We start from the raw sequence: 13,439 nt of genomic DNA, 5'->3' as shown, positions 1-13,439 counted from the left end.
TCAGATAAAATAATTATATGATTAGGGAACACACCAGACTTTACAAATATTATTCAGAGGTACTGGATAATCTTAGCAATTAGAGAAACACGGATTTTCAGTATACCGATAGAATGTCAGAATTTAGAATCACTATTGTAAAAAGTTTAATAACTGACGGAATCATCAGTTATTCAGAATGTGAATAATCAGGATCATATCTTATTCGGACAATTTTCAGAAGTTGTACGTAATCAGAAGGGTATTTAGAATCCTTTACATCCATGTCAATTGATCGGATAATCGAACAACTTGAGAACGAAGATTCAAAACCTTAACAATTTATGTCCACTGGTCAATTCATTTTCCTTCCAGGGTATTTACTTTTTAATACCACAAATTCTTGTTCATAGATCATCTTCAGAATCATCGCTGAATAGATCTTCCAATGATCTTTATTTCATTTCCATGCTTCCACGATATCATGAAATACTGACGTGCTTGATTTTTAGTTCATGTTCCATAAGGACAATACATCTTATAAACTCATCAGAATTTACAGACTTATCCAATTCACTTACTTAATCCTCAATCATTGAGGTTACTTAGCTTATTTAGCAGTCAAGTCCATTCCAGTTATCTTGGGGTTTTTTTAGAGTAATTTAGACGTTACTGAATTTTAGATACATGTTGTACTTTCGTTCCATTCAATTTGGTCTTCATGGTTGATTTGTCGAACAAACGTCAAATTTCTAGTACTGAATGCGATCTAGAGTTGAGTTGAGCTGAATACTTCCAAAATTTGTCATCGAGCCAACTTGAGAGGATGAATACGTATTCCAGTAATATATATGCCATTCAGGTATTGACATAGCTTTAGGGTATCCAATCATTCCTAAGCTTGGTGATATTCTTGGATCATTTTCATTACAGGGGTATTTTGGTTATTTTACAGATTCAACGTATTTAAATCATTTCCTTCCGTCCGATCTTACTATTAAATTAAATCTTATCATTTATTTCAGTCCTTTCGAACAATTATGATAACAGAACACCCCAACAAATTATTCTTCAGGTATTTACTCATAACTCGGATATTTCTAGGTCAAGTGCCTTCTCAAATTTTACAAACGAAAAAACAGAAATTTTCTTGAACTAAGTCAGGATCTTAACAATCAAATCCGTACTTAATTGAGTTAAGTACGAATCCTCAAAGTATTTTCTCATTTAGGGTTAACTAGGACTATTTTACCTCTCAAGGGTATTTCCGTAATTTCTTAACCAGATAATTTCAATATTGGCTCTTAACGAAAATAATTATAATTTAGAGATCCTATGATCAATTGCTTTCCCGAACATTCTCTTATCTTGAAATGATTCCTTAATAGAATTCTAATATCTTGCACAAACCCTATAGGGGTTAAAAACCGGTTATCCATATTTCGTAAGCAAAATCTAGCATTTCTTAAGCACATATGTAGTTTTATCATATCAATATATCCTTTCAGAGTTATTAATCAACTTCCATGGACAATTCTTGACGTCTTACAACTTAAGGGTATTTTCATAATTTTACCCTACTAGAGTATTATCATAATTTTCCATCCAAGTACCTTTAACATTTAACATTTGATGAAATAAACTATAAGTTACAAATCCATGTTGATTTCTTTATCACTAAGCACAGAACTTGTAATTTAATTCTAACAATCCCTCAATTTCTTATAAAAATCATCTAAACCATAATCAATTACAAAACCCTTTTACCGTATTTAGATTGAGTGTAGAAACTAATTAACTACACAAAAGATACCAACATTATCTTAATTATGCATTTACCAATATTCACATGTTCCATAAAGCATAAAGAGGTAGTAAAGTATTACCTCGATTTTCGTGCAATACTGATCGACCATAAAAATTCCATTCGAACGCCTTTGATCTTCAATTCAACTTCCAATAATTCCTCAGATACATATTAACATAAATTATATAAAAAACGGAGCTTAATTACGATAAACGGATCGAATCGGGTGATAAATTAGTGAAAAATAGCTTACCGGATTCGAATTTGGTGAAACGGACTTTAGATTCAGATTCAAGACGTCGAAAGCATAAAATAGGACTTTTCAAAAATTTGGAATTTTCGCTCAAAATCAAAGTCAACGGGTTTGACAGGCAATTTCGAGGCCTTCGGGTTCAAATTTCGAAAAACGGACTACGAAATCAGATTTGGAACGTCGAAAAATGTCAAGATAGGTATACTAAAGTCAAAGGTCGTTTAATGCCCCGGTCAAAGCCTGTCAAAGTTTTGGTCAACAGTGGTCAACGGTTAACAGGTCAACGGGTCGGGTCAACGTGTCGGGTCAGGTTATGACCGGTCAAAACAAGAGCAAAACCGGTCATTTTTTTCTTCCCCACGCGCAGTGGCGGCGCGTGAACAGTGCTAAATTCCTGGAAAAATTCCTAAAAATTATTTTAAGCGATTTCGAGATACTTACAAAGCTCGGTTCAAATTTTTGAACGGCGGAGAGCTCGATTTCAACGAATCGGAAACTTTGACCGCTTCACCTCCTCACGCGCCGCCGTCGACGGAGACCAAATATGACACCGGTAGACTCGGAACGATGCAAGGAACACGATGGTGCGGGAGGTGTTGTAAACGGATGCTTGGATCGTCGTGAATCGATGAAAAACCAACTGAAATCGGGTTATTACCGACGATACTTCCGACTGAAATTAACGACGAACGGCGATGATTCATGACGAAAAGTTTGAGGGGTTTTGTTCCTCGCTCGACAACGAACACGATGATGGTTTCGGCTCGTCGATCGGAAGTCGGACGGCGAGTAGATCGAAGTTAAAAGTTGGTGACCGAGAGAGAAATTATGAGCATTTTCTGCAGAAAATGCACGGGAGATGGGTTATATTAACTCTTAAAAAAAATGATCAAATCATGAGTTTAGTCACTGAACTTCCTGCACTTCTTAAAACGGTCTTTTAACTTTAAAATTTTATAATTTAATCCATTGTTTCTTTCAAAATACCAATTAAATCCACCACTTTATAATTTCTTAAATTTAGCCCCTAAATTGGGGTGTTACACGCATTATGTCGTGAGTTTTTTTCCAAAAACATTATCTCGTTGATTTTGCCCATGTTATTGCTTACATTAAAACAAGGGCCTCTTAAGCTTTTGTTAATAGATTTTTATATAGACCAGCCATTATAAAATATCACGTGTAAGGTATATGCTCCTTTTGCAATTTCAAACTTCATCATCGTAGACCTGTAAATGACTGGGATAAGTCAAATTGTTTGTTTCTGATGGAATTGCAAGTTTTATTCCTGCTTGGTTAGTTCAATTATTATCGAGCAAAATTCGAGTTCGAGTATTTGTAACATTCAAATATGCAACAGATCCAACCGTATTTCACACAGCTTTTGCATTCTGCTTTGGAACTTCTCACATGCTGCCACTGCTCCTCCGAAACTGGTTGCCCAAATTGAGTAATGATTGTTGATATTTGCCTATTTCAGAATCTGGCCTGCATGAGTATAATGAGCTGCTAAACAAGGATGCAGACATCATAAGCATACAGGTTCTACTCTCAAAACCAATGGATTTAATTTAATTAACTATTCCTTTTATATAGATCGACAACAAAACTCTTGTTCGTTCAGGGTGGAGAAATCATATTTTGAAGAACAACCGGATTCGGTTGCCGAGAACAGCAAAGAAAAATAAATGTAAGCATCATTGGCTGATTTTTTATGTTATTTCTCATGATCTGCTGGATTAATGTTGCTTCGGAACATTTGGACATGGGTATAGAGATGTAGTCTCAACTCTCAAAGGATCTTCCTATTACATGAAACTCTTGAAACAATTTGAATATATTGTATTTGACACATAATCAACAGGAGGGGCAAATCACCTTAGTTCAAAACAGCAAGGACTTTAAACTGACAAGGGCTTCAGAAGCTATTAGATAAAAAATGGGTAAATTATACGTTTAGTACCTAAACTATCAGTTATGATCCGTTTTTGTACCTGAACTTTTATTTTTTCCATAATCATACCTAAAGTTTAGTTATTGTTTCATTTTAGGTACTAAAACTGGTCAAAATTGATAGTTTAGTTAAGCTTTTAACGGTGAGTACTAAAATGAAACAAAAATTAAACTTAAAATATGATTTTAAAAAAATAAAATAAAAATTTAAATACTAAAACGGATCAAAACTATTTAGGAGGGGCAAGAGCCTCCCTTGTACCTTCGTCCCTGCGGACACTTACGCCTGAATCCGTGTAACATAGAGCTGGATCTCCTTCAACCTCAAACCCACATAACCCCCATAATCTTCTTAAACATATTCAAAACTGATTCTTTGTACGCCAGACACAATTTGCGATTGCCATGTGCTGATGCACTCTAATTACAGCAACACACATTTTTAGGGTTCATCAAATTAAGGAGTGCCGGAATTTTGTTTCAGGTTCAGGAGATGACCTTGATCCGGCAGTCTGGATATTTCTGTCATTCTTGTATATTGTTGAGTTATACTATTGTTGATTTCATAATTTTTTTATATATGTTCTTATTTGTGTTTGGCTCAGTCAATGAAATATATTTAGGATTTTTTTTATTTATAAATATACAAGTGTAATTATTATATTTTTACTCATTTACTTTATGTCTAAATACACTTTTAAAATCCCAGTACATTGAAGTTTGAGCTCTTAAACTAAAGATGGGAAATTAAGTTGTTGGAGTTTAGCGAGGTGTACGCAATAATTAAATTGTTTAAAAATGCCAAATTGGTAATGAAAATGTTATCTTAACAAACTGCCAGTGCCGAAAATTTCAGCGGTATTGGGTCGTAATAAACGTGGTTAGTTATTATATTATTTTAACAGAGTATTTTTAGGAGAAGCTGTTAGTTTTAATAAAATAAAAATATTTAAAATTGCACTGAATGTTTATAATTATAATTGTAAATTAAATATATAATTAGAAAATTTTTATACTATTATACAAAAATTTGATCACTTAAACTTATATAATAATCATATAAAATATTAAAAATTTAATAAAAAAATACAAATAAGATAGATACCGTATATCTAATTTCACCGACAATTTAATCTTTACATACTAAAATAATATTTCAGATTTGAAATTGGTTTTCGTGAATATAATAAATCAAAGAAGTGATGAATTTTATAGTAAATTTTTGTCGTGTTGAATTATATTAATTGATAAAGTAGATATTGATGATTATAATATAAATAAAATAATATAAAGAATACAAATATTTAATTAGGTAGGATTCTTAAAATTTGTACGAAGCTACTTCAGTGATTAAAGATATAATTATTATTTTTAAAGTTTTATATATGAACACTAATGACTACGAGGTATTTGAGCATTTAATGTCTATGATCGAGAGCTAATAAAACAAATAACACCACTTGTATAACCTTAGATTAATCAAAAGATTTTTTTTTATCAATTTAACGTTTTTTTAATTGATAAATTGTTCTCAAATTCATTTAATTATAAATTTAATAATATATATGCTATTTTAAAAATTTATAAATAAATCACTTAATTAAAAATATTATTAAAAATATATTATTATATTGATAAAATTGAAACAAACGTCGATTATTATCATACTATTACGTTAATATTTGATCTAATATTCATTGATAGAGTAATTTTATAATAATATTTTAACTAAATGCTTGTTTATAGCTTTTTAGAGAAAAAATTATTTGATACAAGTTCATAATTTAGTGATTTTGGTATATTTTCCCCTTCTTTAATTAAAATAATAAAGGATTTTTTTATTAATCTATAAAGTGATTATAAAGTGTATTCACTCTAAATAGTATCGACCATTTGATAACGAAAGTTAATCTTCTTATTACAATTGTCGGTGTTCGAACACGTGATATTCAAAAATATCAATAATTATTTTAACCATTAAGGTAGGTTAGTTCGTGTAATAATAAATTATTTTTGAATAAAAGCAATATATGATACTAAATATAACTGCTTCCTAGATAAATTACTTTCGAAGGAAAGAGAGAGAGCAAAAACCATTAAGAGGCAGAGGGAAGGGGATCAAAGGAAGCAAATGGGGTGGGCTATAGCACTTCATGGTGCGCCGGCGACATTCCACGTTCTTTGCCGCCGGAGCTCCGCCTCCCTCGTGAAGCCGGCCTCCGCCACTGCCTTGACGTTGGCATCGCCGCTCTCAAAGCCAATAAGCACCCCTTGGATGTTGTCGAACTCGTGGTACGTACTTTTCCTTTCTTTCACTGCTTCGGCAGTCTGGGATCATGCCAATTGAATCCCCAAACAAAATGAGCAAATCGTCGCCGTTTAGATCATTAAAGGGCCATTTTGAAGTCACTCTTGAACTGTGATGTAAAAATGACTGCCGATTTAGTAATGTACGTTTGTTCAAGTTTTTGCTATTAGGGGATCAGAGAGTGGCTAGTTTATGAACTGTTTGGCTTAAGATATTATGATTGTGTTTAATTTTTAATACAGCTTATTAAAGATTAGTATTTTGATATAAAATTGTCTCCGTCCCCGTTTAGGTTCGAGAACTGGAAAATCACCCGCATTTCAATGCCGGCAAAGGGTCCGTTTTAACGTCTTCCGGCACGATCGAGATGAAGCTTCGATAATGGATGGCAAGACGAAGAAATGTGGGGCTGTATCGGGTCTCAGCTCTGTTGTTAATGCTGTATCACTTGCACGGTTAGTAATGGAGAAGACGCCTCATATATATCTGGGGTTCCATGGTGCCGAGGCCTTGCTAGGGAACAGGTAAGCCGCATCAATTCTGCTTTGATTTTAGGAGTATCTTGATTATTAAAAGTTATAAAATTATCCTTGACTATAGAATATTTTTTCTTGAGTTTCCCAATTATAAAAGTTAAAAACATAGTCACTCGACTATTTTTATATTCTAAATTCGTCATTTTCCGTTAAAAATTTAATGATAATCTAAGTTGGATGATTTGTTGTATGAGATATGATAAATCTGATCATAAAATCTCAAATGACTATAATATCTTAGACAACAAATTAACATCCAACTCATATTGTCATTATTTTTTAACAAAAAAAAAACGAGTTTGAAATATAATGAATAATCATGTGACTATTTTGTAACTTTTAATAGTTGAGCGGCTCAACAAAACGTCCTATAGTCGGAGGATTATTTTGTAACTTTTGATAGTCGAGGGACTCCATAAAACAACATTCTATAGTTGAGGGACTATATATATACTTTACCTACTTTTTTAATGTGTTTTCATTTATTTGTTTGTAAATTACTCACAGGGTGTGAGATTGCTGACCCCTATTTTATCACTCCTGAAAACATTGTAAGGCTTAAGCAGCACAAGAAGCTAACAGGGTTCAGGTATTATTCAATACTTTAGATTTACCATTCATAATTTTTTTACAAAGAATTTGTTTTTAACATTGTATAGACCATATATTTATAGGGTAAGTATTCAATCGAATCGATTTAAAGATTATAGGTTAATAGAGTGGACGATATTTTTTTAGGATTTAATATTTGAAAATGGTTTTAATTGAGTCAAATTAAAGAAATTTAAGTTGAACCGAGATGAGTTTTTGAGTTTATGTTCAAATTTAATGGTAAAATATTTATAATGTTATGGTACAAATTGATCCACTTTAATGGTTTTCTCTGACCATATAAAATATAGGGTAAAGTAGCAAATGATCCCTGACTATAGGATGTTGTTTTATTAAATCCTTCGACTTTTAAAAGTTACAAAATGATCATCTAACTATAGAGTAATGCTTTGTTGAGTCCATCGACTATTAAAAGTTACAAAATGGTCACTCGACTATTCATTATGTTTCAAACTCATCATTTTTTGTTAAAAATTTGACAGTATTCTGAGCTGAACGTTATTATGCTGACTGTGATATGATAAAATTTGATTTCATAATCTCAAACGACTATCATATCACAGTCATCACTAGCTTAGACAATCATCAATTTTTAATAGAAAATGACGAGTTTGAAACATAATGAATAATCAGGTGGTCATTTTATAATTTTTAATAATTAATTGACTTAACAATGCAACATTTATAATTGAATGACCATTTTATAATTTTTAATAGAGAGACTTAATAAAACAGTATCTTATAGTTAGGAGACTATTTGTATAATTTACTCTAAGATATAATATAAATTTTTATAAATATGATATAATGTTAGAAGGTCATATTATTTAAATTTGATAAAAATAATTTTAAACTAAATTTTATTTAATTTTTTTAATTGAGTAGAATCGGATTTTGTTATTCGCTATATATTTGGATAGAAGCATGAAGATCTTTGTTGAAATCCGCAGATTGATTACACTCAGCCGATTCAAAAAGAGTCGAACGATGCTGATGCTGATGCTGCTGTTAAAATTCCTAACGGTGATAGCCAAATTGGTACAGTTGGATGTGTGGCAGTGGACCGTGAAGGAAACCTGGCTTCCGCAACATCCACCGGCGGACTGGTGAACAAAATGGAGGGTCGGATCGGCGACTCCCCGATAATCGGTGCAGGAACATACGCCAACATATCTGCGCGGTTTCCGCCACCGGAAAAGGCGAATCCATGATCCGTGGCACGTCGCGAGGGATGTCGCTGCCGTTATGGAGTTCAAAGGTCTTCGCTCAAAGAAGCAGCGGCTTACGTTATAGAGCAAGTTCCGCCGAGCATGGCCGGTTTGGTTGCTGTATCGTCGACCGGGGAAATCGCGGCGGTGTACAATACTGCCGGAATGTTTCGTGCTTTCGCCAGTGAAGATGGAGATTCAGAGATTGCCATATGGGATTCTCCCATTAAAGTAAGCAATTATATGCCTGATTAGTTCAGGTAGTTTTGTTAAGTTGTTTGATTTGAGTTTCTTAATACTTTATTTGAATAATTAATTTAATCGATTTTTTTATTAAACTTAAATTTCTATTAACTTTTAGCTTATTTTTGGTTATATTTTAATTTAATTATAATTATGCAATTTCCTTAAATATATTAAAATTTTACCATTGAATTAACAAAATATAAATCATATAATAGTTTATAGAAATATATAAAACTCATTTAATTTGTCGTTACTATAAATAAAATCTCTCTAAACCTGTTCGGACGATTCGGTGGACCAAAAATCCTATCCGATCCATGACTAAACTTGAGCAATATAAAAGAATATAAAACTTCTTCATGTTTACAGGGAGATTCAGCTTACAATAATATATAAATGATGTCCAAAGAAGAACAAATAGATTAGTACAATAATTTGTAAAATATAATAATATAATAAAATCCTGAATTTTTCTTGCTTCAAGGGATTAAACAAAACTCATCAACCAAAAATGAATGTTCCCACAAATCTTTCACACTTTCAGACTTCTTTCTGATGCATAAGAAACTCATTCCTTTATCCTTTCAGCATACTATGAACAACAAAAAATATATGTCAAATCTCCTAACAATGTCAAAAAAATCCCGCGACGCCCTTGCGGCGATGGCATTTCATATCGTCGGAGGTCGCGTAAACTACAAGCGATCGGAGCCAAAAGCGAGCATGTTTTTTTTTTCTCTAACTTGTGGCACATCCTTGGATATATGGGTGGCTAAGATTATGTACCTTTCCCATAGAGGTTATACCTTCCCGTTGAAGTGAATGATTGCTGCGCTCTCGATCAGGCGGTTGTCGATGTTAAGATTGTAACCTAATCCTAACACATGCCATCTCCGATCGAGTGGTTCTGTCAGGCCATAAAAGGCTAAAAACCGACCGGAAGTGTTCCGAGTTTCCAGAGTGTCTTATTGGCGTTTTGCTCCTGCCAATAATGGTATCTTGCAGTGACATTCACTTTCCTACAGGCAACTAGATCGAAAACATTCATGCCAAATGCCCATCCGCATGCTTGCGGATCAAATTTCGAGCTGATGATCGGATTCGAGAAATTCAGATACTTGTAATAACGATGATATGGTTCGAGGCAAGTCTCCACCGCCCCGTTTACATTCCCATGCAAATCCAGCGAGAAAAGCGGTGTTAGATCCTTCTGCACAACAACATCATCATCAAGGAATACTATCTTCTCAAGTTGTGGATAGATCTCTGGTATGTAAAATCGAAGGTGATTCAACAAGGCAATATACTTAGGGTTCCGCAATCTCGGCTCAACATCTGGATTCTCCCCAAAATAATAGGCCCATGAATCTACGTCAAGTAGCTGCTTCACGATGGGAGCATAAGAAACATTCAACCAATAAAACTCCTTGACGTTCAGCACCTCTATCATGGCCCCCTTGAAGTCATTACTAAGGAACCAAGCTTGCATAGCTTCATAGGCAACCCCATTAGTGACAATGTGGAAAACCATCTGTTTAGAATGATCGGCATTAGAAATCGTAGAATTGACGACAACTGAGGTAGCAAGGACATTGTCCGAAAAAACGCAGAAATGATAGAGATTGTTGTCCACGAGTCGAGGAGAGTTTCTCCGCTCATTTGCGAGATCTTGAAGGGGTAACCTTTTAAGCCAATCAGCGGAAAGCTTGAGAATTAGGCAGTGAAGACTCTTAGGAAATGCCTGAGCAACCAATTGTCCAAAAACCGTACTCTGAGCAGTTGCGGCATTGGCTCGTTCTTCAAGGGCTTGAATATGAGATTTCATTGTCACTATCGTAGTTGCAATGTCATAATGAGCATCTTGAGCCTTATATATTAGAGATGATAGGCGGGTGATTATCGGTTCTGCTTCCTCCAGTGTAATGGGCCTCCCTCTCATAGCAGCTTTTGAAAGCAAAAGCTGGCAACTCCGAATCATCGAGGTTAGCTCCCAGGCAAGGTAGAAGTTATTGTGCTCTTTTGCAATTATGACATAAGCTTTGGCAAGTGTCATTCGTTCTGCCAACTGCCGAGACAATGACGTAGCACTCAATTTTTCTTCGGTAAAGTTTAACTTCTCATGAACATACCGCTCCATTCTTGAATCTTCCTCCTGCCAAGGCGAATGTCATTGATAAGTAAGTCATGCAATAATCATATTAAAAGAGAATGGCTCTAATGTACACTGATTCAGTTAACCTTCAAATACTTAAAATCAGTACTGAAGGGCAGTAGACGGAAGATAAAATAAGACGAGCGGAAAATTACATAAAAGCATATGGCACAAAGTTGCATAGAAGACACAGATATTCCATCTCTTTCTTCTATCTTAAAGAGTGGTCAAGGCAATTTCAGGCACCAATTTATTTAGCATTATACCTAGTACTAATTGGTTTTCACCTTCAGCCGTGCTCCTCAAATAGCATTCCCGTATATCAATCAAAAGAACATGCTACCATGGTGTTCTTCATCAGGAAACCAGAAGTGAAAAAGCAATCTAAGTTGTCATTTTGGGTTGGAGAATCGCCGGTAGTCATGACATCAAAGTAATGACAGATTATTGAAGAAAACATGAAAATTTGAAGTAATAAACAGTAGCTATCTTATCGCCAGCATGGTAACGGAAGTAGTAGAGTAATGCTTGATAATGGTTTCCGTATGTAGCCAATAGCTGCATGTCTATATGGTTATGTACTCTAAAAAGATGTTTCTCCGTCCAAGTTAATACCTTGCATTTGCACCCTTGAATTGCAAAAACTAGAATCCTATTTTGAGTTATCATAAGACTTCCATAAACCGAGATTGCGAAATCAATGTGTCTTATCATCTATAAATCTTATAACAATACTAGATTCAATGAAAACGCCTAATCATTATAAGATGACTACTTCTTAAACAGTTTAAGCATCTATTGTATATTCACCTCCATAATAAATTCTTAAGAACATCAAATTTATAATTTATTCAACATCGGAGGAATTCAGCGCAGCTACCATCGAGTTAAAGGTCCTAAACATCAACCTAAACAAGGCTGGTTAAGCAGCATTCATAATCTCATGAAAAATCTCGACCTAAACCGAGTGATTGTTTATTCTAAGTAGACAACCCCTGCCTAGATTAAATAGTTCGATACGAGGGCCTTTTGCATAGGAGGTCGATCGACCCTGCCACGGTTCCTACAAGCAATGCTGCAGGGTTGAAGGCTGGTTTCTCAGTGACACTAGGGGTTTCGGTCTTAGCTTCGAATCGATATGTGAATGATTCTGGGTTTTAACATATAGCTTGGATTTTGCTATCAATGGTAATTGGGATAATTTCACTCTTATAAACACATAACACTGATATTACAGCAAAAAAGAATACTAAAATGAAGGAACTTTATATTCAATTTCACCGTGCTTTTAAATCCTATGAAAAGTATTGAATTATACAATAAGAATCTAAACCCACATAAAACAGAATTCAAAATTCAAAATAAAGATTTAAAAAAGGGATCAAAATTAGAGAAATGGGTTGTTTATGTTCTCACATGAACAGGATGCTCGACCCGATCTTCATTATGATTGTGATGAACTACAAATAAAACCAATACAGCGACAACGAACAGCCCAAGCAACGCATAGATCCAATGCGAAAACCTCCGTCGAACCGGGCGCCGGTAATCGGTGGCCCGCCGCCGCATCTTACAAACCAAATACCCTCCACAATTCGACCACCAAATCGAGATTTCTCAAATACCCTTTTCTTCAGATTCGATCATAAACGAGAATTTCTATGAAATCTTTTTATATATAATCACTCCCAACACTTTTTTTTTTACAGTCTACGAAAGCTCAAAACAAGAAATAAAAAACAGACAACAAAAACACTGTTGGGATTGCTTTTAGATGCGAATCAAAGGCCTGTATGAATAACAAGTGACGGTAAAGGGATCTGGGCTTTCTATGTGATTGCATGAACAGATAAAGGTGAAGCCTTTAACCAGAGAGGAAGGTGTTTTTTTTGCGGGTTTTATTGGTTTGATATTTTGGTTTATAGATATGTAAAGAGAGGGAAACGACAAGGAAAAGAAAAGAGAGTGGACCAGCACATGGGACCATGTGCTAAGCTTGTGTTTTATTCATGTGTAAATTACATATTTAATATATAAACTATTAATTTTAGTATATTTTTAATTTTTAAAAATTATATCTAAAGTATAACTTTTTATTTTATTTTAGTATTCTGTTGTTAAAAATTTTAGTTTTTGTTTCATTTTAGTATCTCGTTCAAAATTTAAGTTAAGTTTTGAATAAAATTGAAAGTTTAGGTACTAAAACATACCAAAACTAAAAGTTTGGGTTCTAAACGCGTTAAATTTTTAATGGTGATACTAAAATAAAATGAAAATTAAACGTTAGATATGATCTTAAAAAAATTGAAAGTTTAGATATTAAGGTGGATTAAAACTGATAGTTTAGGTACTAAATACGTAATTTACCCTTTATTTATTTTCCTT

The 13,439-nt window shown here is 33.8% G+C and overlaps 1 protein-coding gene and 1 pseudogene across 1 annotated transcript; one reads left to right on the top strand and one right to left on the bottom strand.

The window, feature by feature from the left end:
• The first annotated feature begins 6,123 nt into the window (after nucleotides 1-6,123).
• Nucleotides 6,124-8,911, top strand: LOC120181376 (annotated as a pseudogene).
• An 804-nt stretch (nucleotides 8,912-9,715) lies between these two features.
• Nucleotides 9,716-13,013, bottom strand: LOC120181323 (hexosyltransferase GAUT11-like). Its single transcript, XM_039186486.1, has 2 exons — nucleotides 12,471-13,013; nucleotides 9,716-11,054 (listed from the first exon to the last, which is right to left on the bottom strand). The coding sequence occupies exons 1-2, from the start codon at nucleotides 12,621-12,623 to the stop codon at nucleotides 9,828-9,830; spliced, it is 1,380 nt and encodes a 459-aa protein (XP_039042417.1). The 5' UTR covers nucleotides 12,624-13,013; the 3' UTR covers nucleotides 9,716-9,827.
• Between the last annotated feature and the right edge of the window lie 426 nt (nucleotides 13,014-13,439).

Source organism: Hibiscus syriacus, unplaced genomic scaffold (assembly GCF_006381635.1).
Source record: "Hibiscus syriacus cultivar Baekdansim isolate YM2019G1 unplaced genomic scaffold, ASM638163v2 tig00112523_pilon, whole genome shotgun sequence".
Classification (NCBI taxonomy): Eukaryota; Viridiplantae; Streptophyta; class Magnoliopsida; order Malvales; family Malvaceae; genus Hibiscus; species Hibiscus syriacus.
Note: the sequence above shows the minus strand (reverse complement) of the source record. Positions and strands in the feature narration are given on the sequence as shown.

What these genes read in the sequence shown, in the direction of transcription:
- LOC120181323 (XM_039186486.1), bottom strand. Translation starts at nt 12,623, where the DNA reads ATGCGGCGGCGGGCCACCGATTACCGGCGCCCGGTTCGACGGAGGTTT. An exon ending in GGGTCGAGCATCCTGTTCAT is followed by an intron (nt 11,055 to 12,470) that starts GTGAGAACATAA and finishes TCGCCTTGGCAG; the next exon opens with GAGGAAGATTCAAGAATGGA.